This window comes from Lytechinus variegatus, chromosome 1 (genome assembly GCF_018143015.1).
Source record: "Lytechinus variegatus isolate NC3 chromosome 1, Lvar_3.0, whole genome shotgun sequence".
Taxonomy (NCBI): Eukaryota; Metazoa; Echinodermata; class Echinoidea; order Temnopleuroida; family Toxopneustidae; genus Lytechinus; species Lytechinus variegatus.
Window position 1 is genome coordinate 73,882,680 of NC_054740.1, and position 22,651 is coordinate 73,905,330.

The window sequence follows — 22,651 nt, forward strand, 5'->3', positions numbered from 1 at the left end:
AACATGTCAACATGGCGAGATAGCTTATATTGCCTTTTCAGCTTAAAAAAATGTATGTCGACATGACGATAAACGTACATGTAACGATAACGCATCTCGCCATGTCGACATATTAAAGGTGTTAAGTCTACATGGCAAAATAGAATACCTCACTATCTCGTCAAGTAAATGTCATTTTAAAGGTTCCGTAGTTATATGATTATGAATGAATCAAATCAAATTAAAACAAAATAAAATAAAACAAACCGAAAGTGTCAAACGCGTAATGTGATTAATTTTCCACATATGGATAATTACCCTACCGAACTTGTTAGGTCATTTACAGGTGGAGGCTCACAAACATACCCAATATGGTACATTCATACAACAGAGACGATTTCTAAAATAGCCATCCCATCCACAATCACCATATCAATACAATAATAATAAATCTTGAGTCGAGTTATTTTGGGATAGTTTATTAGGTTAACATCAGAGGGACAAATAATGAAGCATGAGACTATTATGACATTACACAGATTCACTCCAAGCCAACATATAGTAGTAAGCGCGTGCCTAAAATGTTAGGAATCGTTATTTGGTGTAAACATTGGAGAATCTGAGCTTTGTTTTCAACATGCTGCCACTTCTTAATTGATATCGATTGCAATATAATAATAGTAATAATAATATAGGATATTCATATTGCGCACATATCCACCTTGTTAGGTGCTCAAGGCGCTTCTATAATACCCGGCTAAGCTTGGCGTTCATATAGCGCACACAGCTTCTTAAGGAATTACTTCCTACCGGTACCCATTTACCTCACCTGGTTTGAGTGCAGCACATTGTAGGCCTACATGTAAATGTAATGGTAATATTGGTTCCTCTTTTTTCCCCAGCTATTATTTCACCCTTGTTTCTATTCACATTGATTCCATTAACTTACCCTTTTGATTTGTATGATCTGCTTAAATAAGATTATTTTTACTGGATTGATTTCATGAGAGAAGGCAATAGTGACTTATTTTACTAAGTCCAATTGAATTGATAGACCCTACCACCACACGAAATCAATCATGATTACCTTACAGTACTTTCATTAATCAGGGGGATTATTCAGTATTAATTTAAAGGTAATTACAGTAAGTGTAACAGTTTATTGTTCAACATAGAGGTTTGCGTGTAGTTTTACTTTTATCAACCCTTCACCAGCAGAATAATCTAAGATAATTACTGATAAATACAGAAAATTCTGTAATATTATTTGAAGCTTTTAGTTGACCATGGGTCATTTAAAATGCATTCCCAGTATCACCATTGTCATCATGATTGTCATCTACGTAACCCCCGGTCCCATCTCCTTCATTGTCTCCGGTATCACTTCCACCGGTTTCACCTCCACCGGTTCCACCACCACCGGTTCCATCTCCTTCATGGTCTCCGGTTTCACCTCCACCGGTTCCATCTCCGCTGCTGGCGCTGTATGAAAATGAAAATCAAAGGCATTTTATGGTTCCCATAGTGCTTGAGAAGACTTAGAATAAATGAAACCCGGTCGGTTTTGTAATCCACATACTAAAAATGAAAAAAAAAATCACAAATGCAACAATTATCAAGCATTTTATTGGGCGGTCGACCTTTATCTATATGATTTCTTCATGATAATAAGTCTTTAATTCACAAAATTCACTCAACGGATAATTTTGCTTTTAGCTAAAACACGGAAGAAAAGTAATATTTTACGCCTAGCGATCAGCGGTATATAGTGTTGAGGACTTCCCGGATACGTATAAGACGCTTCCTAAATCACCGAGATATTCCATTGAAAAATTATTTTTGCAATCAGAGCAAATAGCAGATTATTATGTATCTGATCAGGTGTCTCTGCAGCTATATGTTTTGGGGGGAGAATCCCTGGGAAAAAAAATCTGAGTGACTAACGTTGGTCTCTATAATAGCGAAGATATACAGTGTCAAGGTTTGAGGGATTGTGTGGATATTCTGGTCCTGAAAAGGACTATCCAAACTTGATGTTTCATCGACTATTTTCTTGTCGTCTTCATAAGAATGAGCAAACGTTGTAAAAGCATCATGTTGAAGACGACAAGAACATATTTGTCGAACCGTCGAGTATGATAGTCCCTATAGGGACCAACAAAATATGTGAAACGTGAAGCCTCTCTACGCTGAAGATAAACAGATGAGTGCGCATGAGTATGACCGCTTGTATGTACGGTATTGTATTGAATCTGAAAAACGACAAAATTGGAACAGCTTGAGCTAAGATTGTCTTGACCATAGTGCTTGCTTTTATTTTGAAAGCGACTTGTCGTGAGTGAGCACTCTCACTTTAAATAATACACTCTGGATGGCGATTTGTGAGAGGACATATCGACTTACATGGTAAAATTCACAATGGCCAGATTGGCATCACTGTTGGCAGCTTGACCAGTACTGGCATGATTTAGAACCTCGTTGTCAAGGGTATCTCTGGACAATGTGACACTCTCCTCACCAAACTTGAAGAAAAGTACCAGTATGTCTGATCCCGAATTACCCAGTGTACATCCACCTACACTTTCACTTTCAGGCAACTTGATCAACTCCACTGCAATAGTTCCATCGTCAGATTTGGTGAATTCTATAGCAGGAGAAAACAATATTTCAGACTGGGCACCATGAAATGAGTGCGCTTGACATTAGATAATGGCAACATAATTTCTTTGTTTCTAAAGGCCTGATCTTAATGGGTTTTTTTATGGTTGTGTTATATGTCAAAGCATTAGGTGACACTCTATTTATGGTCGCAAGCTTAAGCAAATTTGATTTTTCAGAATCGATGTCAAGGAATCGTTAGCAAAAATATCGGATTATCGTTATTAGAGGATTTTTTACGGAGGTATATGTACAAAATAATGTCACTTGTATTGCTATTCGTCAATCATATATAACCATGGGTGTCGATCACGGGGGGATGGGGGGGATATATCCCCCCCAATATTTCAAGTGGGGGGATGGCCTGTATTATCATCCCCCCCAATAATTTAGGGTAGAAAAATTATAATAATGATGATGAAAAAATGAGAAGTTTGATCATGATGATTATAGTATGCCATCAATCAGTTTGTTTCCCTCGCAATTTGTGTATATTGTTATTAAATAAAAACATTCTTTTTCAGGACTATTAAACAGATGGGTGGAGGTTCAAGATGAAAAAGAATGAAATGTTTATGTATCTGATATTCTTTAACACATGACATAAAAGGACCCCAACGAAAATCAAATTTTGTTGATAGGGTGTTCCATCCCACCAGTGGTGAATAAATTAATTCAAATAAATCATTAATTCAAAAGGGTGGAAAAATAAACGGGAGTAAAAGGGTGGCAAGATAAAGGAATTACGGTAAGCCCGATAGCGCACGAGAAGCCACACAGGTTGTAATTTGTGCTAGTCTTAATTGGTCCGAATCTGCATTTTATCATCATGCATTAAGAAGAATAAAGATATTGCCAGTCAGGTTAGATTTAAGAGAGAAGTTGTATACACAGAGGCGTCGATCCTAGGTGGGGGGGCAGGGGGCGATCGCCCCATCAATGAAAATACTGGGGGCAAACATATCTTTTTGCCCCCCCCCCCCCAATAATTCCGCATGTGCAACTAAAAAATAAAATAAGATTGTAATGCTACACTGAAATCAGCAAGCGAGATTGAGATACCAACTCGATTTTTATTTAAAATCGTACTCAAAATGTCTGCTTTTCAGATTGGAATATAAAAATTTTCAGCTCGCGCTTCGCGCTCGCATCATATACCAAAACCCCATACTTTTCATGATAGGTGAATATAATGTCCCGTTTTCAATTCTAAACCTCAAAAGAACTTTGATTTTGCAATAATCTTTTGTTGGATATATATCTTCCATTAAAGTGTCCTTTTTTCCAGATCAAAATATTGAAAATTTCAGCTCGCGCTCGCATCTATTGTTCTTCTAGATACCCATCTTAATCATGATTGGTACCAAAAATGCTTAGAATATCAAGCTTTCAGGTCAGAATATAAAGAAATTTCAGCTCGCTCTCTAGTGAGATACATGTATCGACCCTCCTCATGAGTTACTACAAACAAACCTAAACAGGTACATTTTTCCTGTTTTCATGACATACTAAAAAAATTTAGCTCGCGCTTCGCGCTCGCATTGTTGGTGAAGGTGAGATATGTGTCTCTTTCTCATGAGTTATATATATATATATATATATATATATAGGCCTATGTGTGTGGGGGTGTGTGGGTGAGTTCGTATTTTGTGATCGAGCGCCTTTGGAACGTTGATTCATAATTTTGCCCCCCCCCCCCATCTGAAAAATGGATCGACGCCCCTGTGTATACATCATGCTCAATAAACAGATCACTATGTACATGGTCCAGTCAATTTTTGTCATCTTTTTCTCGGTATGAGTTTAGAATAGGCTTACTTGTAACACAAATTGGATTTTCAAAAAAATTATACAAGTATAGTACACTACAACAATGAAGGAATTTCCAAGAACACCATGCATATCAACCACTCCCAAATGTCCTAACTTGTGATTTTAGTGGGGGTAATGTTGAAATATCCCCATCCACAAGAAAATTTGTGTCAATCATCCCCCCCAACCAAGAATACCGATCGACACCCATGTATATAACCTAGCGACAAGATAGATAGATAGATATTCCTTGAAAAGACAATTCTGAAGTGAGATATCTAAAAACAAGAACATATTACTTGGCTAATAGTTAAAATCGTCATTCGTTTATGACTCCTTTGGATGTTCATCACATTCAATAATTATATTTTTTGATAACATAATAATAATAATGATGATGATAACAAAAATAAGTATAATAGTTATGACAAAACAATATTAATGATAGTAATGATAATATTGCTACCGTTACACGTACACACATGTATTTAGATGTATATATATATATATATATATATATAATATGTAAATATATATAATATAAGCTACCGTTTCCAGATGTCAGAGTTCATATGCCTGTACGTCGTTTTATTCTCTGACCTCCTGAGAGTGGCAACTGCGAGGCATGTACCACACCTCCTTTCCACCCACGCCCCCCCCCCCTCCCCCTTCGCAACGTCAATAATTCGTCTTACTGAAAATATATGTAATGGACAAGGATTCAGTGGCAAAGGCGATGTATCCGATGTTTCCATAGGTGGCATCATCCAGAGTTGATGCATTGAGTTCCAACCTGATCTCTCCGTCCTGCCCTCTGGGACTAGGAAAGAACCAGTCTTCAGGAATATTAGCTTTGAAAAGAAGAAAATAGAACATTATTATCATTATTCTAATGCTTGTTATCTTTATGCCTTTAGCAATAAGACGACAGCTAAAAGCTGACGTCATGTTTATTCTTACTCAAAGAAAACATTTATGACACTAAGATAATCTCAGTCTCCAATTTTGACGATGGAAATGTACATTCTAAGGACTATTTAGCGTAACTTATAACGGGGAATTAGATATCAATATCACTTTCCCCATTAATACGTGCTCTCAATCTAACTTAGTAGAATCAAGTTTTCATACCACCAATAGAGAGCCAGGAACGCCCTCTCTACTAATAATAGTCCGCCTTGTACACATTATATAAATTAGCTCTTGTAACACTTGATGTGGGCACCTTTACAGCTTATAAGTCTTGAATAGAATGCAGATAACAGATAATATTTAATGGTCAATTCCAACCTGGGGAAAAAATGTTGATTTTAATCAATAGAGAAAAATCAAACAAGCATAACGCTAAAAATTCATCAAAAAGGGATGTACAGTGTATGAGATAAAAAAAAATTACATGACAAAGTTTCGCCTTTTTTCACCAAACAGTTATGCACAACTCAGTGACATAGAAATGAGAGAGTCGATGGAGTCCCACACTCACTTTATATTTCGTTTGTTGTTTTTTATTGTTTCATTCATACAATATTTATTTTTTTACAGAGTGATATAACACTAAGGGCCAACTTGGGTCAGTATATACAAAAAATTCAGCTCGCGCTTCTCGCTCGCACTGTTTGTTTAGCGAAAAAGGTACGTATCATGATTTAAAAAAAATGCTTATAATGTCCCTTTTCAGGTCTAAATATAAAAAAAAATTAAGCTTGCTCTTCGCCCTCGTATTATTTGATCAGTGTAATACATACATATACGTTTAATGGCACTGTCCTTAAAATGTCTTTATTAGGTCAGTACACATGGCAACCGAGCGCTCTTCGCGCGCTAAGTGACAAAAAAAATTGCTGGTGCCCCTCCCCCCACGGTACGCCACTGCACGGGGATGTTGATATTTTCAGAGAAAATGAATTGTCGGACCACCTAATGAACTTATGTGCATGCATTATTTGTATACCGACTGAATGCATTGTGACTCACAGAGCGTCGAAGATGAATATGGCGCTTGATTATTTATTTTAAGTTTTTTATTGATTGAAAGTTACCAATGAAATATGAAAATTATTACAAAATCGTATAAAAGGGTCTTAAACTTAAATGTTGGTTTCATAGTTGGGAGATTATTTATCTACTCTAGATATGAAAATGAAGAGGGAGAAAAAAATCAAAAGTAACATGTAAAAATTATGACTGGCTACTCAGAAAATGCCCATTGGGAAAATCAGATCAATTTAATGTGATAGTGATTACAAAAGAAATATAACAACTCATCTATATAGCGCCTATTAGATTTTGGCTCTATATTAACCTAATAAATTCAATAACTTGAATAAAAATAATGAATTGACTTAGATAACTTAACAGCCAACCTAACTACAGACAAAATAAGTGTGAAATTCAAATTGATTACTATTTGTGGAATATAAATCTTAATTTCTATTTTAAAAGAATTGATAGAGGAATGAGACCTTAAGCTAATATGGCTAAGGGGGAGTTGGTTTCGGAGTGCAGGCTCTGTCTCCATGTGTATGATAAGTTGCCTGGTGTTCGACTTAAACTTTGGTATTTTTTTCGGATGATCGAAGCATGGACCTACTTGCAACCGAGAATGACAACAGAATATCATGCTCACGATCTACTTTCCTTGGATGCTCTTAAATGTTATGACAATGGTCTTGAAGATGATTCGCTTCTCTGAAGGTAACAAATGCAGCTACATGGCCCTGCATGGCCACAAGATTTGCCGTAGGTGCTGTGTGTGTTATTCCCCCAGAGACAGCACCCCTGGAAATCAAGTAGTTATGCTTAAAAGAAAAAATCATAACCGAAATCACCTTCATTGTTTTGTGCTTGTCATTTTTTTCCTGAGCCGGGTGTCCTTAATTTGTGAGTGAAAAATCTCTTTCTATTTTGTTTGTTGTTTTTCCTTGACATTTTTTTCTTAAAAACCAGCTCCTCGCCCTATTTAAAAAAAGTTCACGGGGCCCTGTGTAGCTGCTCTGGAGGGTTTCAGCATATTGTAGGTCCATGGTTCCAGATACGTTATGATTTCTAGGGACTTAATGAATGATTCTGGTTGTGGTGTTAGGAATCTATATAGCTGAGCATTGTGAAGCTATTGTTGAGGCCTTCTGGTAACACGGGTTATGAAGGCATTGGCATAATAACAACAATCCAACTCCAAGTAAAATAAATATGAAAAGCGCGCAACCTCTCAAATTTTGACTCATTTTTATAGAAACTGGTAGATTGTGCGATTTATTCAATACCATTCTTATTCATGTATTATGTAATTTACTTTTGTAATCGATTCTCGAGGGAATATTGAATAATTAAAAAACTATGATATCTTAAATTTAATGGTAAACTTACCAATACCGGATCCTCCAGAACTGCTGCTGCTACTGCTACTGCTGCTGCTACTGCTGCTGCTGCTGCTGCTACTACTGCTGCCATAGGGAAATCAAAATTGACACATAAAAGACCTGGTTTGTAATGAGGAATAACTATCATATTTATCATATTTACTGGGTTTCGATTAATAAAAATAGATTTTGATGAAATGTAAGCAGCTAACCAAACGTATATAGAAAGTAGTTGGATCACGACTGCATATTAACACAAGTATAACAGCACATCAAACGAACGAATTTGTAACAAGTGTATTTTGCCTGAATATCATCATACAGAACTAGGTGTCTGAATGATATCTTGCACGTATAAATAGTAGAATAAAAGAGAAATGGATGTGGTCGCATTTCATAAGTTGGGTATGCAAAAAGGGTGGCGTATGAACAATTTTCCACACGGTGCCATGGATAAATTGTTGCTACATCACAGCATCTTGACCAAATTTATTGAGTAATATCTCATTTTGAAGCTAGAACTATAGGCTAAATATATTACTATGAATTAGATCAATAAAATATCAGGAACAAAAACTAAAGCACATTAAGTTTGAAGTAACAGGGATGGCGGAGCCGGTGGATGCGGTAAATGATAAAATATTAATTAAACCTAATTAACAACTTACTATAATATGTAATATGACTGATATCCTCATATTTCTGGGCGTTTTAAAGCAGGGAACAACTAAATGTCATAAAAATTTGACAATTTTGAAAATTTGCAGCAATGGAATACATGTGTATGTCAGCTCTGATCTGCAACCTTATCAATTAGTATACCGGAGAGATTTGGTTAATTATCTAATTTTTAATCTTAATTTTTAGTACAAATGTTGTGTATCATTGCAACAAACATTTCTACCCATGATGTCATTTTGCCAAGCATACAAATACAGTGACAGGTATTTTGGGGGCAAAAATGTGAAATTAAATACAGTTAATTAATTAGTATAATTAACATGCATAAAATAATAGATGATTATTTTATTTTTGGTACAGATTTAATCAGTGATGTTTCAAGACTATAACTGCAACATACTAGGGTGATCCAATGTTGCATTAACTTTTGACACCATTTTATGTGCAGCAGGTCCAATTTGAGAAAAAACGCATTTCAAAATTCACATTTACATTGACATCTATGTAATAATTAGTTGTTAATTAGTCATTTTAAGGAAAAATAACGGTATTGGAGACTTAAAACTTTTTCATTATTTAGAGAATGGTAATAGCTATAACATATCAAAAATTAAAATTTTTGACCATTTTTACCCTGTTCGCAAAATTGGACCACCTTATGACATGCGACCATAATATGTGCTATCGTTCTGACCGTTCTAAAAGAGATGATTCACATAATGATGAATTCATTTTTTTTTAATATCAGATGATAATTCTTTGATTTTTTTAGTAGAGTAGAGTCAAAAGGGGGCCTAAGCTTTCGATCCTAGCAGAATCTTCGTCGGAGGCAAAATGACAAACATATAAAGTGAAACAACCATGATATAGACCACAAACATCCAACAGCAACGCTAGAAACAAGGAGACAAAAAGGGCATTAGTGAGAAGAGATGACCAATCAGGTTAATGAAGGGGAAGAAAGAAAAGGAGTGGGTAGACACAAAGGGAAGTAGGTGTGAGTAAGTCCAAAAGAAAGATCTCAAGCCAAGAGGGATTAGTAAAAAGATTTGTATTATAGGCGACGGAAAGTGCTGATGAAACTCGTAAAAAACGTGACAATGCGTTAAAAAGATTTTCTAAATTAATATTTATACGAGGTACCATCTTCGGCTCTTGGCAGAGAAAATACGCTATGAGAACATTTATCTTATATAGTGTAAGAAAACCCACTCAAGTTTTTAATCAAAAATATTTTGTTATTAAAATATAATTAATAACTTATAAGAACGGAAACTGATTAGTGAATCATGTCATTTAATGATACACAACCAAGCTTTTTGACTAGGGTCCCTTAATAACGAAATGTAAAATCAGAGCACGGTCAGAGGCCTCTTTTCGATATTCTGAAAACTTTGTTCCGTGACCAAAGATCTATGTATGGTATTCTGAAAACGTCATTAAAAAAAACGAACTGTTTTACCTTGGGAATGATGCTTGGGCATTTTGTATCAGGCAAAGAGCATCGGCTTTTTCAGGTTGTTCAGCATCTGCATACTGAAGAACAATGGTATCTCCTAGGTAAACGATAACCGTTCCACTGCCTATGCGAATATTAAACAACTGTTCATTCAGGTTTAGCTCATTTACAGTCTCTGACTGGACAGGAACGTTGAAGCGCTTTAGAGATATTTCTTTAATCTCACTGTCAAAACCTGTTTGAATAAAAGCACATAACGAAGGATATCGGATTTAATGAAGAAATAAAAGCCATCAAAATGATATACTTCAAGACAGATATTATACGATATTATAAAGAAAACCTTGATGCAAATAATGATAAAATGTATATTTTTGCACATTTTTTCACCTACGGTGCAATATTACACCCTAAAAAGCTGGTACAATAATTGTTTTATGTTTGCAGTGTGAATTTATCCCGTGATGTGCCGTGCTAACTTTCTTTTTACAGTGAATGCATTTATGATGGTGTCGCTGTCGTTTTTTTTTATGTGTAAATATGAAAAATATTCTTTGCTGTCCTTTTTTTATGTCTGGGTGTGGACTCAATGCACTTTTCTACATAGAACCGCTCCTACATTGTTGGATTATCACCCCGACTTGCAACAATAATTACCCTCTTTAAAAAAAATGCCACTGCTGCATTATGCGTTTACGTTAGAAATCTGCTGCGACATTATACGTGGCGTTATGCATTAGAAAAGTTGCGATGCCTTGGACGATCAAGGCATAATGTCACACTCTCCGACACTGTGGGTTGGTGTGACATTATGCGTCGCTGCGACATTATTGGTTGTTACAGACCTTTAGCATGTCATTCAGAAAGCTGCAACACTTTTGATAAGATGCACATGAAATACCATGGTTTTTCACTTATTTTAAGCAATCTACATCAAACAATTCTTCTCCTGCTGATTGTGAATGTTATAATAATTTGGTGGATCTCTTTCTTGTTGGAATAATGGGTGTTTTTTTTTACACTTTATCTATGATTCATGCCCGAAACAGCAATCAACATATTATAATTGTTATGTTGTGAAAAATGTATTATCATGATTATACGAATGGCATACATGTTATGCAGAAGAAAACAATAAATCTTTCTTTCTCTCTTTCTTCCTTTTTACGTAAATGGTGTATGAATAGATTACTTTTTACAATTAACGAGGGCAGTATTGCTGGCTCATATAACTTTTGGTTTCACTCTGTTTCTGTAATCAACCTGATTTCACTTGAATGTTAATATGTCGAACTATTCTTTTATTGTACACTTGACTTTTGTTATAATTTGTAAATAAAGTTTTCATTTAAAAAGTAAAAAAAGTCTTCCTTTCTCTCTTTCCTTCTTTCTTTTTTTTATACATTATAGCGTGTCGCCTGAATTGGATGTCCAACTTACTGATTGCGTAGGTTTTCTTCTTTTCGGCTGTAGCGAATTGAAGAATAACGGGCGTAGAGGCATATCCTGTCAACTCAACTACGATGTTTCCCTGCAAACTATCCGGTGTTGGTATGAAATCATTCACGTCAAAACCGTCTAGAACGTCAATCAAAGATTAGAATAAAAGAATAATATGACAGGTGGGTGGCACAAGCTAAATGCTATAATTGAGGAGGTTCACTTGCAGCTGCAACAGAAAATTGTAAAGATGGAAAAATTTCGATGACAATGCCATATAATTTATGCAGTCTATTTGGATGTTTTCGGGATTTGGGGTTTCTTCAGAAAAAATTGTAATATGAATTCGTGGTATTGGGGCTGTATCAGATATTTTCTAGATTCTGCTGTTTCGACTCCATCCAAACAGTCAGCTCTGACAGCTTTATTGCGATACATACTTTCCTGGGAATGGGCAATTCATTGTCATTCTCCTCCCCAACCCTCTATCTCTCTTTCCTTTATCAATCAGCGCTAATTCACTGTTCATACCTGGTACAAAAAAGGTAAAAATGACCACATGATTGTGATTTTTGCACGGTCAGCCCCCCCCCCCATTTAAAATCATTCCGCAGCCCCTGCATCAATTCTCCATGATTTGCAATAGCTTCTTTTCTAACAGGGCAATATGCAGAACAAATGCATGAAAATAGTAGTCAATTCCAAATATTTGCTTCAATTACCAACCTCAAGCAAAATGTCTGTACCGTTATTTATCCATTCTCGACGTACATACATCCGAATGCGAGAACATGTAATATTTTTGTTTCATGTCAGCAGTACTTATTGGATGAATTTATTAGAAAAGTAATATACAGAAATGCTCACATTTAGGAGAGAAGGAATATGATTGCGAAGTGAATGACGTCCGAGACAAATCTCGACATGGCGAGACAGCAAGACAGTATTCTGTGTCAGTCGCTTCAAATTCGTGAATTTGTGCACCATCGGAGCTCAAAAGACTTGTCCGCCCTGCTCTTGATATCATGTTGAATTCCCTACAGAGACAGACAGGGACATGCTTCAAAACAAATACTTTTAACTGACTCGGCTTTTTCTTATTTGCTTTTCAATACATTTGCAGTGAAAAGTAAAGTATCCAAAATAAATAAATAAATCCAAAATAAATGTGAATCTCTGAAGGTATGATTTCCTGAGGTTTGTTCCTATTTTTACGAGTAGGTTTATTGTTTTTTTAATGCGATATCCAGTGGCGTACCTAGGATTTTTCAGAGGGGGGTGGGGCAAATTCGTCCGCCCAAAAATTTGACAAGCAAAAAAAAAGGAAAGGTCTTCAACTTTCGTCAGGGGGCAGAGATACGTCCCTTGCATGGGTTGTGACTCGTCAGGGGGGGGGGGCAGACTGCCTGTAGGTACGCTAGTGGCAATATCTATTTCCAATGTAAATTTCCAATCTGTCACCTGAAGAACAATAAATTAGCACCTGGTAACGTCCATCCTGCTAACGGCTAATGCCTTTGTCTTTACCATGGATTTCATTTTCAGTTCTTTTTAAATCATATAAAATTTTCATTGTTGTATCATAGTAATATCCTCGTAACCATCATCGCATTTGCTACTATCTTCTCTTTTTTTCGTATTAAAGCCGTGGTACTTACGTGGTTGTGTCGGGGGTAATTCGGAACTGATCGCTAGTGACAATGTCGGTTCCATCTGTTGCGCTAATGACGAAATCATTCTCTCTAAGATCTGGCAAAATATATTGAAAAGAGAAAGGTTGTGAAATGAAAAAAAACTTCAAATTTCTCACCATCACATTCCATAATCAAATACTGTTGAATTGAAGGGAAATATATCAATAAACAAACATTGAAATACATAGTGAAGGTGTGTATTTCATTTCAGAAAGCATGTATATTATATCGAGATATAATAAACACGCCAGAGGAGTATAATGGAAGGTAAAACTGCCAATCTACACAGGAGAAGAGTATATTGTACATTCAGACTGTTTATCAACAATAGAATTATAAAGATTTATGGAACCCCAGGCTTAAATAACCATACTCGATCATTCTCGCCTACCTGTCATGCTTGTGGATATTTTCATAATAAATTCATCAATTGATTTATTTATCATTTCTTAATTAGTTTACTTTTCGTTTTCGTATAACGGTAGATAATTTTTTTATTTTTTTCCCGAAATGATGATAATGAAAAGCTTGATGTCATGTTTTGCCAGATTTTTGGCCGGAATAACTCTTTAGGAAAATCTTATGAAATCGGTACAAGTTTTGAATTTTTTTAGGCTATTCTGAAATTCTCAAATGAACGTGTTATCTTGAAAAGGGCTAATGAGCCGTGTCAGAAGAACCCATGAATGTTAATATCTAACCATGCAGAAGTCGTCTCATTTATATCATTAAGTATAATAATCACACAATTATTTTTGCATCTTAAAAGGAAATTTTAAAAAATGGTTACGTTATATTCCAACTTCATACAAAAGTCGTCAAGGTGCCATCCTTTTAGCAAGGGAAGGCGAATCAAATCTGTAATTTCCGATGTTGAGCAATAATAATCTTCAGGTGAAATTTCTCAACAAACCAATAGACAAGTGGAATGACTCCACAGCGGTAGAACTGGCAGTCTCGCCTGACTTTGAAAACAAATATCGAATAGTTATTTGGCCCAAATATTCACTGCTGAATGATATGTGCCAGAGAAACTATAACAACAGCAACAAACACGCAAATGATAATAAAATACTATGTTGATCGTTGAACTTGGTCATGTGTCCTACAACTAAGAAAGGATGTTCAGTGATATTTGAAAATCTTAATTTCAAGTTTCGTGATCTCGATCAATAATATTTTCATAACTGGAGGGTTGCTTACCGTTTTGTCTGAAGGAGCCAAAACCAATGTAGCCTGTCCAGCACGACGGTAGCTTACTGTTTACAGTCGCACTATGGCCCCAGGCATCATCTTCCATGGTATAGCATCTGTAATTAATATTACTAAACCGACCGACCAATTCACCTGGTCAAAGCAGAGAAAAGAATCGTATTGAGAGAAATAATGAAAAATGTAGTTACACTCATAGTGATGATGATGACGATGATGATGATATTATGAATATGGAAGGCAGTAATGTCAGTACGGTGTGATTCATACGATGGTAATTAGTTAGAATGGCATATAAAAACTGATAAATCATGCGTTTAAAACCTCTGAATAATGTTGTCATGTGATTTTCAAAACTTTAGGCTTTTTTCTGTGTCAGTATTTTGTGGGAAAGTGATACTATGCAGAGCCTCACGCGACCAGAATGTGTCTACAGATTGTATATCATTGATAATGAACAAGTTGAACACTTGTTTGGGAGAATCAATATAAACCATAATGGACGTAGAAATAAGAGCACTTAGGAAATATTAAAACAATGATCACTCGGTGAACTTCACATTTGCAATTCAAGCAACGAGGACTTGTTCGATGGAGATAGGTATGGAATATAAAATTACACTTATTATGACTATAATTATGGAGCCTAGGACTAAGAACTATCAAATAAAATATGACAAATGCTTTGATAAAAGCCGTGTGATTGCGGCAATGTTCTATATACATACCGTCCACCTCGTAGAAGTACCTCCAATAATAGCAGGTGTATTGGTTTGTTTGTGAGCTATCGCCTGCTTTGAACTGTGCGTAGCGGATATTGGCAAGTTCACTGATACTTTCGGAAGTAATGAATGCTTCGGATTCAAACTGGTATCCTGCTCGGAAGATTTCATTGAAAGACATCCAGATGTATGTATATTGGTCGTTATCTGACTCCAGGCCCCTTTCTGCGGTAATATCTTCTCCATTTTGGGTGAAGACAGTTTTCGCATTGTTCTCTACACCAAAAGCTGCATGAAATACACAAATAAGTGCAGTATTTCATTTATAAGAGGCTGATTTCAATAACTATGTCAGTGTTCCGAAAAAGTTGGTTCACAATCAATCGCTTATTTTCTTTGGCAAATCAAGATCATTTCGACATACACATTCCGTTTAAACTTTGACCAGGAACCAATCACAATCTTTTTCTTTCTAATTTTCAATCGACTGCAAATTCAGGGGCTACGAGACACGAATCCTGTGTGATTTTTACAGGCCTCGTGATGTCTAAATATACATATATATAAACCCCTCAAAAAAAGTTCTGCAACCCAAGTTTGAGTGCTAATAAATTTCTTCGTGAGCCATCATCATATGTAAAAGTTGTACCATTGGAAAGTATGATTATTCCTCTTTACAATCATGTGTCATTTGTAATGCTAGTGTTATCATGAAATACACAGACATGATAAATATGCAGCAATGTCAAAAATGAAATGTTGCAAAATTCGTTGCCATTTCATGTTTGAGTTCTGCAACTCAAACTGCAAGTTTGAGTGCCAATAAATTTCTTAATGTGCCATCATCATGTGTAAAAGTGATATCTTTAGAAAGCATGATTATTCTCCTTTACAATCATGTGTCATTTGTAATGCTAGTGTTATCATGAAATACACAGACATGATAATACGCAGCAATGTTGGAAATGAAATGGTGCAAAATGCGTCTTTTCCAATAGCGAATTTCCAATTGTTTCGAGGATGGACCGAGTGCATTCACTGTCACCGGCCGGCCTGCATGGTGGAAATTCTATAGAAATGGAGACTCTTGTTAGAAATCAATGCACTTTGCAACATTTCACTTCTGACTTTTCTCAGTGTTCATGGTGACTGCATATTCCATGATTACATAATCACAGCAAATGGCATGTCATTGTAAAGAGGAATAATTCAGCTTTCCAATGAAACCAGTTTTATCTTTTATACTTCATTAACCAAACAGATATTATCCCCCAAAACTGAGATGCAAACTTTTTTTGAGGGGTTTATATATATATATATATATATATATATATATATATATATATATATATATATATATATATACTTAGTAAATATATTCTGCACAGCACATATTGTCATTAAAACCACTTAATCCAAATCATAAAGCACTGTAACTTATAGGCCAAGAGCATTAAGGTTTAATATGGAAATATTTGGTAGCAAAACAGGATAGGTCCGGGAATGTGTCAAAAATACAAAAAGTCCTCATAAATCCTCTTTGAGGGTCTACCGTATCTAAAATGGCGTTCAAAATTACCGCCATTCACAGAAAATGGACATAACTCACTCATATCCACCCTAAAAAAACAATTTCGGTGCATATTTCCTGGTTCAAAGAGGTAGAAAAATCTATTTGTACAGGTAAGAGTGAACAAAAGCGGACCATGGTACCTAAAAATCCAAGATGGTATCCAAAATGGCTGCTAAAACATGAAAATCGACAATAATTAAGTGTCTTTGATTTTGTTTCTATTCAGGGGTTAAGGGTCAAGTAGTATATTAGGAAGAGTTACAAGGACATTTAGTGGTCAAGCATGTCAAGAAATCAAAGATGGCTTCCAAATATGGAAGCCGTCTTCGATTTTTTGACATACTGGACCACTGGCTGTTCTTGTAACTTGTCCCAAAATATTTTTAGAGTCTTTAAACCATGGTTTAAACACCAAATTCATATCTTCCATGCAGGCAACAGTAAATTAACTAGGTCAATAACAGAAGTCAATTTAGACCCCGTTTTTGGAAGCCATCTTGCATTTTTGGACATACTGTCCTTTTAACTTGTCCTGGTGTAATATTTGACCCTTCAAACCACGGTTTAGACACCAAAATCACAGATCCCAGGCAGATGAACTATGTCCATTTGTAAGTAATTTCCTTGTAACTTGTCCCCATGAACTACAATTGACCCTTAAAACCATTGACTAAAACAAAAGTAATGATGATATGTGAATTTTGAGGCTTTGGCAGTCAATTTTGGACGCCATTTTGGATTTTCAGGTTCCCTGGTCTAACTCACTCTAACCTGTATCAATTATCAATAGATCTTTTTATCCCTTTAAATCATGAAATATGCACCGAAATTGGATGTCTAGTGTGAATAGTGAGTGAATTACGTCTATTTTTTGTGAATGGCAGCCAGTTTGGGCGCCATATTGGATTACGGAAAACCCTCAAGGAGGGTATAAGAAGACCTTTCGTATGTTATTCTAGAAATATCCCTGGACCTATCCTAAAAAAAAGATCAGCTTGTTACCTGAAGTTTCCTTTCTTAAACCTATTTTGGCCTGATGCTTTTGGCCTATTAGTCCAAAAAATAGATATTGCTTTATCCTAAGATATACTTTCCTCGTTTATTCTTGCTGACAATTCTTGAAACTTATTTTTATGTTACTAATTAAGACCTGTCTCAATGATATTAGTTACAATAACCTTCCGATTTTGCCAAAAAGTATATTTCTCGTGATATTGCGATTCTTTATGAAAAAATACACCCATTCTCGTTAATCAGATCGACCTCTCACTTATCATTTCTTTTCTTTTTCCAGACATAATGGACGCCCTTTGAATACGAATATGATGTAAAATATCTGTATGCAAAGCTTGTTTCATGATATTACATCCAAGTTCCATTCTGTTAGAAATGTCTCTTTCATTCCCAATTGCGAGATTTTCTTTAATTTCATTTTTGCCGGGGACCAAGTTCTTTTATCTATTACAGACGATTTGACGACGATTTACGGTTGAATAATAATAGATCACATATTTATTATCTGTTTGAGATATATCTTATTTCACAATGAACATGATGAATTTGAGTTCGAAATTAGAAAGTCCTAATATTTACCCGAGTCTAAAAACGGTTCTAATTCTAATTTTGTAATGTGAAACCAGTTGTATAAATACTATGTTACTAAAAATGAAAAAGACAAATAAGTCATATTCAACTAGATCTTTGCTTTTCAAGAGGAGATTTATACTTACAGATTGTAGCAACTAAAACTTTGTTACTGTCCAGGAACTCGACGACCAAGTCACTTTCTAAGGAAGTAGCTAGAAGAAGCCTCCTGTCTCCGTCAGCGAATGGTCCTACTTGAATATATCTATCATGTCCGATTCTTTGGGTGTATCCTTGAGCAAGAGAAGATCCTGGGAGGGAGACGGAAGTGGGATGACGTGAAAATGGTAAAGGAAATAAACATTTTAATTTAGAAACATTATTTTCCACAAATTCTCAGAGCCAAGGGCTCCAGATCTCGGGGGGATTATTGTATATAGGGTTAGCCGAGCAATATTCAAAAATTTCCTTACCAGATCTGATGAAAAACAAATAGCAACGCCAGTAGATTGTGTATCCAGCAAAACTGTCGAAACCGAGATAAAGTGCCGACTGCTCGTATTTGGTGGAAGTTTCTGTATAGCTCAGTAGTCTGTCAAGATATATATTACAAAAAGAATGAAATCCAATCAAGGCTTAAAAACATATGTCATTTTTTAAATCACAAAAGCCCGACGATTGATGGTAGGGCTTGTTTTGTTTTCGCTTTATTTAATTTATCAATCAATGTTTTTGCACAGTCCAGTGTTCAGGTCTTTGAATTCTATTTCAGAACACTGCTGTAGGGGAGCGTGCTACATACTTTTGACAAACCATATCATTCTATTGTATTATACGTTAATGTGTCGTGGTGTAGTGTTTCAGCCACTTGACTTATAAACTAAGGGTCGAGGGTTTAAAGCCCCTGACACTAATGTCCTTTGGCAATGCACTTATCCACGTTTGTCACTCTCTACCCAGGTGTTAAATAGGTACCCGATTGGATGTGAACGTCAATATGATTATATTGGCATGACTGTGTGCACAGATAAAAAAAAAAACGATTATTTGGACAGGACACTCCCCAAGGAGTGGAGATGGGACAGTGATGGATCCTATGACCGGGGTAATGAAAATTGCAATGTAAAACACTTGGAAAGGAAAGTATATACGAAGCGCTCTAAATGTAACTATTATCATTATTATAATGATTATTATTTCTATTATTATCATTATTAATAACAACATTATTGTTCTTGCCATTATTATTATCAACCCATGATTTGCTTATTACCTGTTTTATATACCTTTTATACATGACAAATCTATAACAGAATCGATACGAAGTTCAAAATTATTCTTTCTCTTCGTCTTCTATTTTTCCTTGTTTTGGTTTTGTGGCCTGAAATCTATTCATGGCGTTTATGGTTTGAGAAAAATTTTGTTCATCTGAGGATTTTCCACCGTTATTTATACCATACATTTCAGGGAGGGTTTAGTCCTATGAAGGCAAAACTGTAACCCCCAAAATATGATTTGTTTTTCCTATATGAAACTATGAAGTTCATTGAATTGAGATTCAGGCCTCTAGTGATCATTTTAAAGTGCTTGGATCTATTTTTGTCCTTTGAATGCCAGAGATTTCACTTGTAGCCCAGAGAAAGATAATGTAATTTACTGTGTGGGATTTAACCCCTTGTTAAATATATAAATGTCTGATGTGGTAACGATAAAAATGTAGATTGTTCATGAGTTTTATTAGTATACCACATGATCTCCTTGCCGAGAAATGAGCAAAATAAGCACGACATTCCAGCCAGGTGTCAGTTCCCTTTCCAGGTAATAAGGAATAATACACTGTCCCTATTTGCTGAACTTTTTGGCGATCTTGATTTCACAAAGTTGGGTTCATGTTTAATGTAACTGACCTCAATCTATGATGACACGGAGACAACTATAAATCTTTCACATGATATTCGCATAATTTCATCCAAAATGTTTTTTTTTCTTTCTCCCGTGTTTGTTCGTTTCTTCGTCTTTTCCTTTTTTCTCTTTTTACTCCTTCTTTTCACCCTACATCAGTCTTTTGTGAGTGATGTTCACATCAGATTGAGAAAAGGGGATATCCCAATATCACCCTGTTCACATTAAATTAAGATACGGAGAGCATCCCATATCACAATGTTCACATCAGGTTAAAAGAAAGGTGAGTTCCCTATTTCACAATGTTACACTAGGTTAAGATAAATGTGAATTCATAATTTTACCATGTTCACATCAGATCAGGATAAAGTTAAATTCCTTTATTTTATCATGTTCACATCACATTAAGATAAGTAGAGTTCCCCATTTCACCATGTTCACATCAGATTATGATAAATGTGAATTCCCATTTTACCATGTTCACATCAGGTTAAGATAAATGTCAATTCCCTACTTTACCATGTTAGATCAGATCAGGATGAAGTTAAATTCCTTTATTTTATCATGTTCACATCACATTAAGATAAGATGAGTTCCCCATTTCACAATGTAACACTAGGTTAAGATAAATGTGAATTCATAATTTTACCATGTTCACATCAGATCAGGATAAAGTTAAATTCCTTTATTTTATCATGTTCACATCACATAAAGATAAGGAGAGCTCACCATTTCACATCAGATCAAGATAAATCTGAATTCCCCATTTTACCATGTTCACATCAGGTTAAGATAAATGTCAATTCCCTATTATACCATGTTCACATCAGGTTTAGATAAAGGAACCCCCTCCCCCATTCACCATGTTAACATAAGATTAAGATAAGGAGAGCTCCCAATTTCACCATGTCATATCAGATTAAGATAAATGTGAATTCATGATTTTACCATGTTCACATCCCTTTATTTTATCATGTTCACATCACATTAAGATAAGGAGAGCTCCCTATTTCACCATGTTCACATCAGATTAAGATAAATATGAATTTCCCATTTTACCATGTTCACATCAGGTTAAGATAACGGAATCCCCCCCCCCCGCCATATTTCACCATGTTCATATCAGATTAAGATAAGGAAAATCCCCCCCCCCCCATTCACCATGTTAACATAAGATTAAGATAAGGAGAGCCCCCCATTTCACCATGTTCACATCAGATTAAGATAAGAGGAATTCCCCCCATTTCACCATGTTCACATCATATTTTTTTAAGGGAAACTCCCCATTTCACCATGTTCACATCAGATTAAGATAAGGATAACTCCCCCATTTCACCATGTTGACATCAGTTTTAGATTCCCCATTTCACCATGTTCACATCAGGTTAAGATAATGGGAATTCCCCATTCACCATGTTTACATCAGATTAGGATAAAACCTTAACTTTTCATTTTACCTTATTCACATCAGGTGAAGGTGAATGGTATTTTCCACTAGCTTAACCTTTCAAAATATTGTTTCGATCTGCCGTTCCCTTCCAAGTTTTCATATGCTCCCTAAAAAGGATATCATATCTCTTGATTATTTTCTCTTCCTTTTTTTCCCTCGTTATTCATGTTAGATAAATTCTCTGCTTTCACGTAGAGGCAATTTTACTATTTACTAACAGATTGTTGGATCATCGTTATCTAACGTTTACTAACCTTGGTGCAATAGCAGAGTGGAAGAATCTCTGTTCAAGGACGATGGTCAAATACCTATCAGTATTTCGGGAGATGGTGAGAGAAAATCGTGAATATCTATTCCCACTGAGCAGGTTGTCTGGAATGTTTGGTGTTGAGGTCGAGATAGGTTCTGTCTCGGAGCCACGATAAAGGCTTACGGTATTGCCTCCGTCTCCAATTACTTGATTACGATAAAGAAAAAATTAAATCGCATTTGCAAGATAAAAATGAAGAGAAGCTTACTCTAAACTTTTGAAGAAAAAGACTTAATCTATATCTGAAGATATGATTAAAGGCAACTACATGAATGATGGTCTGCTTTTGAAAAATTCAAACTACCACCCCGTATCCATGGGGCGCGGGGATGAGAAATAGAATATTTTTAGATAGGTGGCATTATATAAATGCCTATTATTAATAAGCCTGGAATGTAAAAATTCTCAAAAAGTATTTTTGAATACTCTTTCATCATTTCTGCCACCTAGAGTAAAGATAGATTGCAGTAGTCATTCAAAATCATTGTTGTAATAAACCTACCTATAGCTTTAATAGACAAATACGTATTTTTAGTTTTAGATATTCAATCAATTGCAATAGTATTTCTTTTAAAAGTCAGCATCATCGTATCACTTGAATTTGAAAAGTGGTTTACCAAGCCTGTAGACCGCTGAAGATGCATCTTGTCCAGAAGAGAGGTAGATGATCGCACCCTCCGTAGCCTGAACAAGGAAATCATATCGACTGGGCTGTGATAGACTGAATGCCAACTCGGCATGGAAGTAGGGATTGCCGTTACCACTGGTTGCGAAGTTCAAGGCTTGGTGTTCCCCTGCAATAGCGTACAACATTGC

The 22,651-nt window shown here is 35.6% G+C and overlaps 1 protein-coding gene and 1 long non-coding RNA gene across 2 annotated transcripts in view; both read right to left on the bottom strand.

Moving 5' to 3' along the window:
• Positions 1-442: 442 nt before the first annotated feature.
• On the bottom strand, positions 443-5,294 carry LOC121406544. Its single transcript, XR_005968824.1, has 3 exons — positions 5,145-5,294; positions 2,383-2,623; positions 443-1,461 (listed from the first exon to the last, which is right to left on the bottom strand). It is a non-coding gene; the product is annotated as an uncharacterized LOC121406544 (long non-coding RNA).
• A 1,277-nt stretch (positions 5,295-6,571) lies between these two features.
• LOC121431846 overlaps positions 6,572-22,651 on the bottom strand; it is a 30,197-nt gene continuing 14,117 nt past the window's right edge. Inside the window, exons 10-21 of the mRNA XM_041629613.1 lie at positions 22,453-22,629; positions 21,780-21,981; positions 18,647-18,765; positions 18,320-18,484; positions 15,023-15,304; positions 14,286-14,429; positions 13,047-13,137; positions 12,256-12,425; positions 11,389-11,526; positions 9,952-10,183; positions 7,816-7,892; positions 6,572-6,576 (exon numbers count right to left, since the gene is read on the bottom strand). Coding sequence (XP_041485547.1) covers positions 6,572-6,576; positions 7,816-7,892; positions 9,952-10,183; positions 11,389-11,526; positions 12,256-12,425; positions 13,047-13,137; positions 14,286-14,429; positions 15,023-15,304; positions 18,320-18,484; positions 18,647-18,765; positions 21,780-21,981; positions 22,453-22,629 — 1,802 coding nt within the window. The remainder of the gene's footprint in view (positions 6,577-7,815; positions 7,893-9,951; positions 10,184-11,388; positions 11,527-12,255; positions 12,426-13,046; positions 13,138-14,285; positions 14,430-15,022; positions 15,305-18,319; positions 18,485-18,646; positions 18,766-21,779; positions 21,982-22,452; positions 22,630-22,651) is intronic.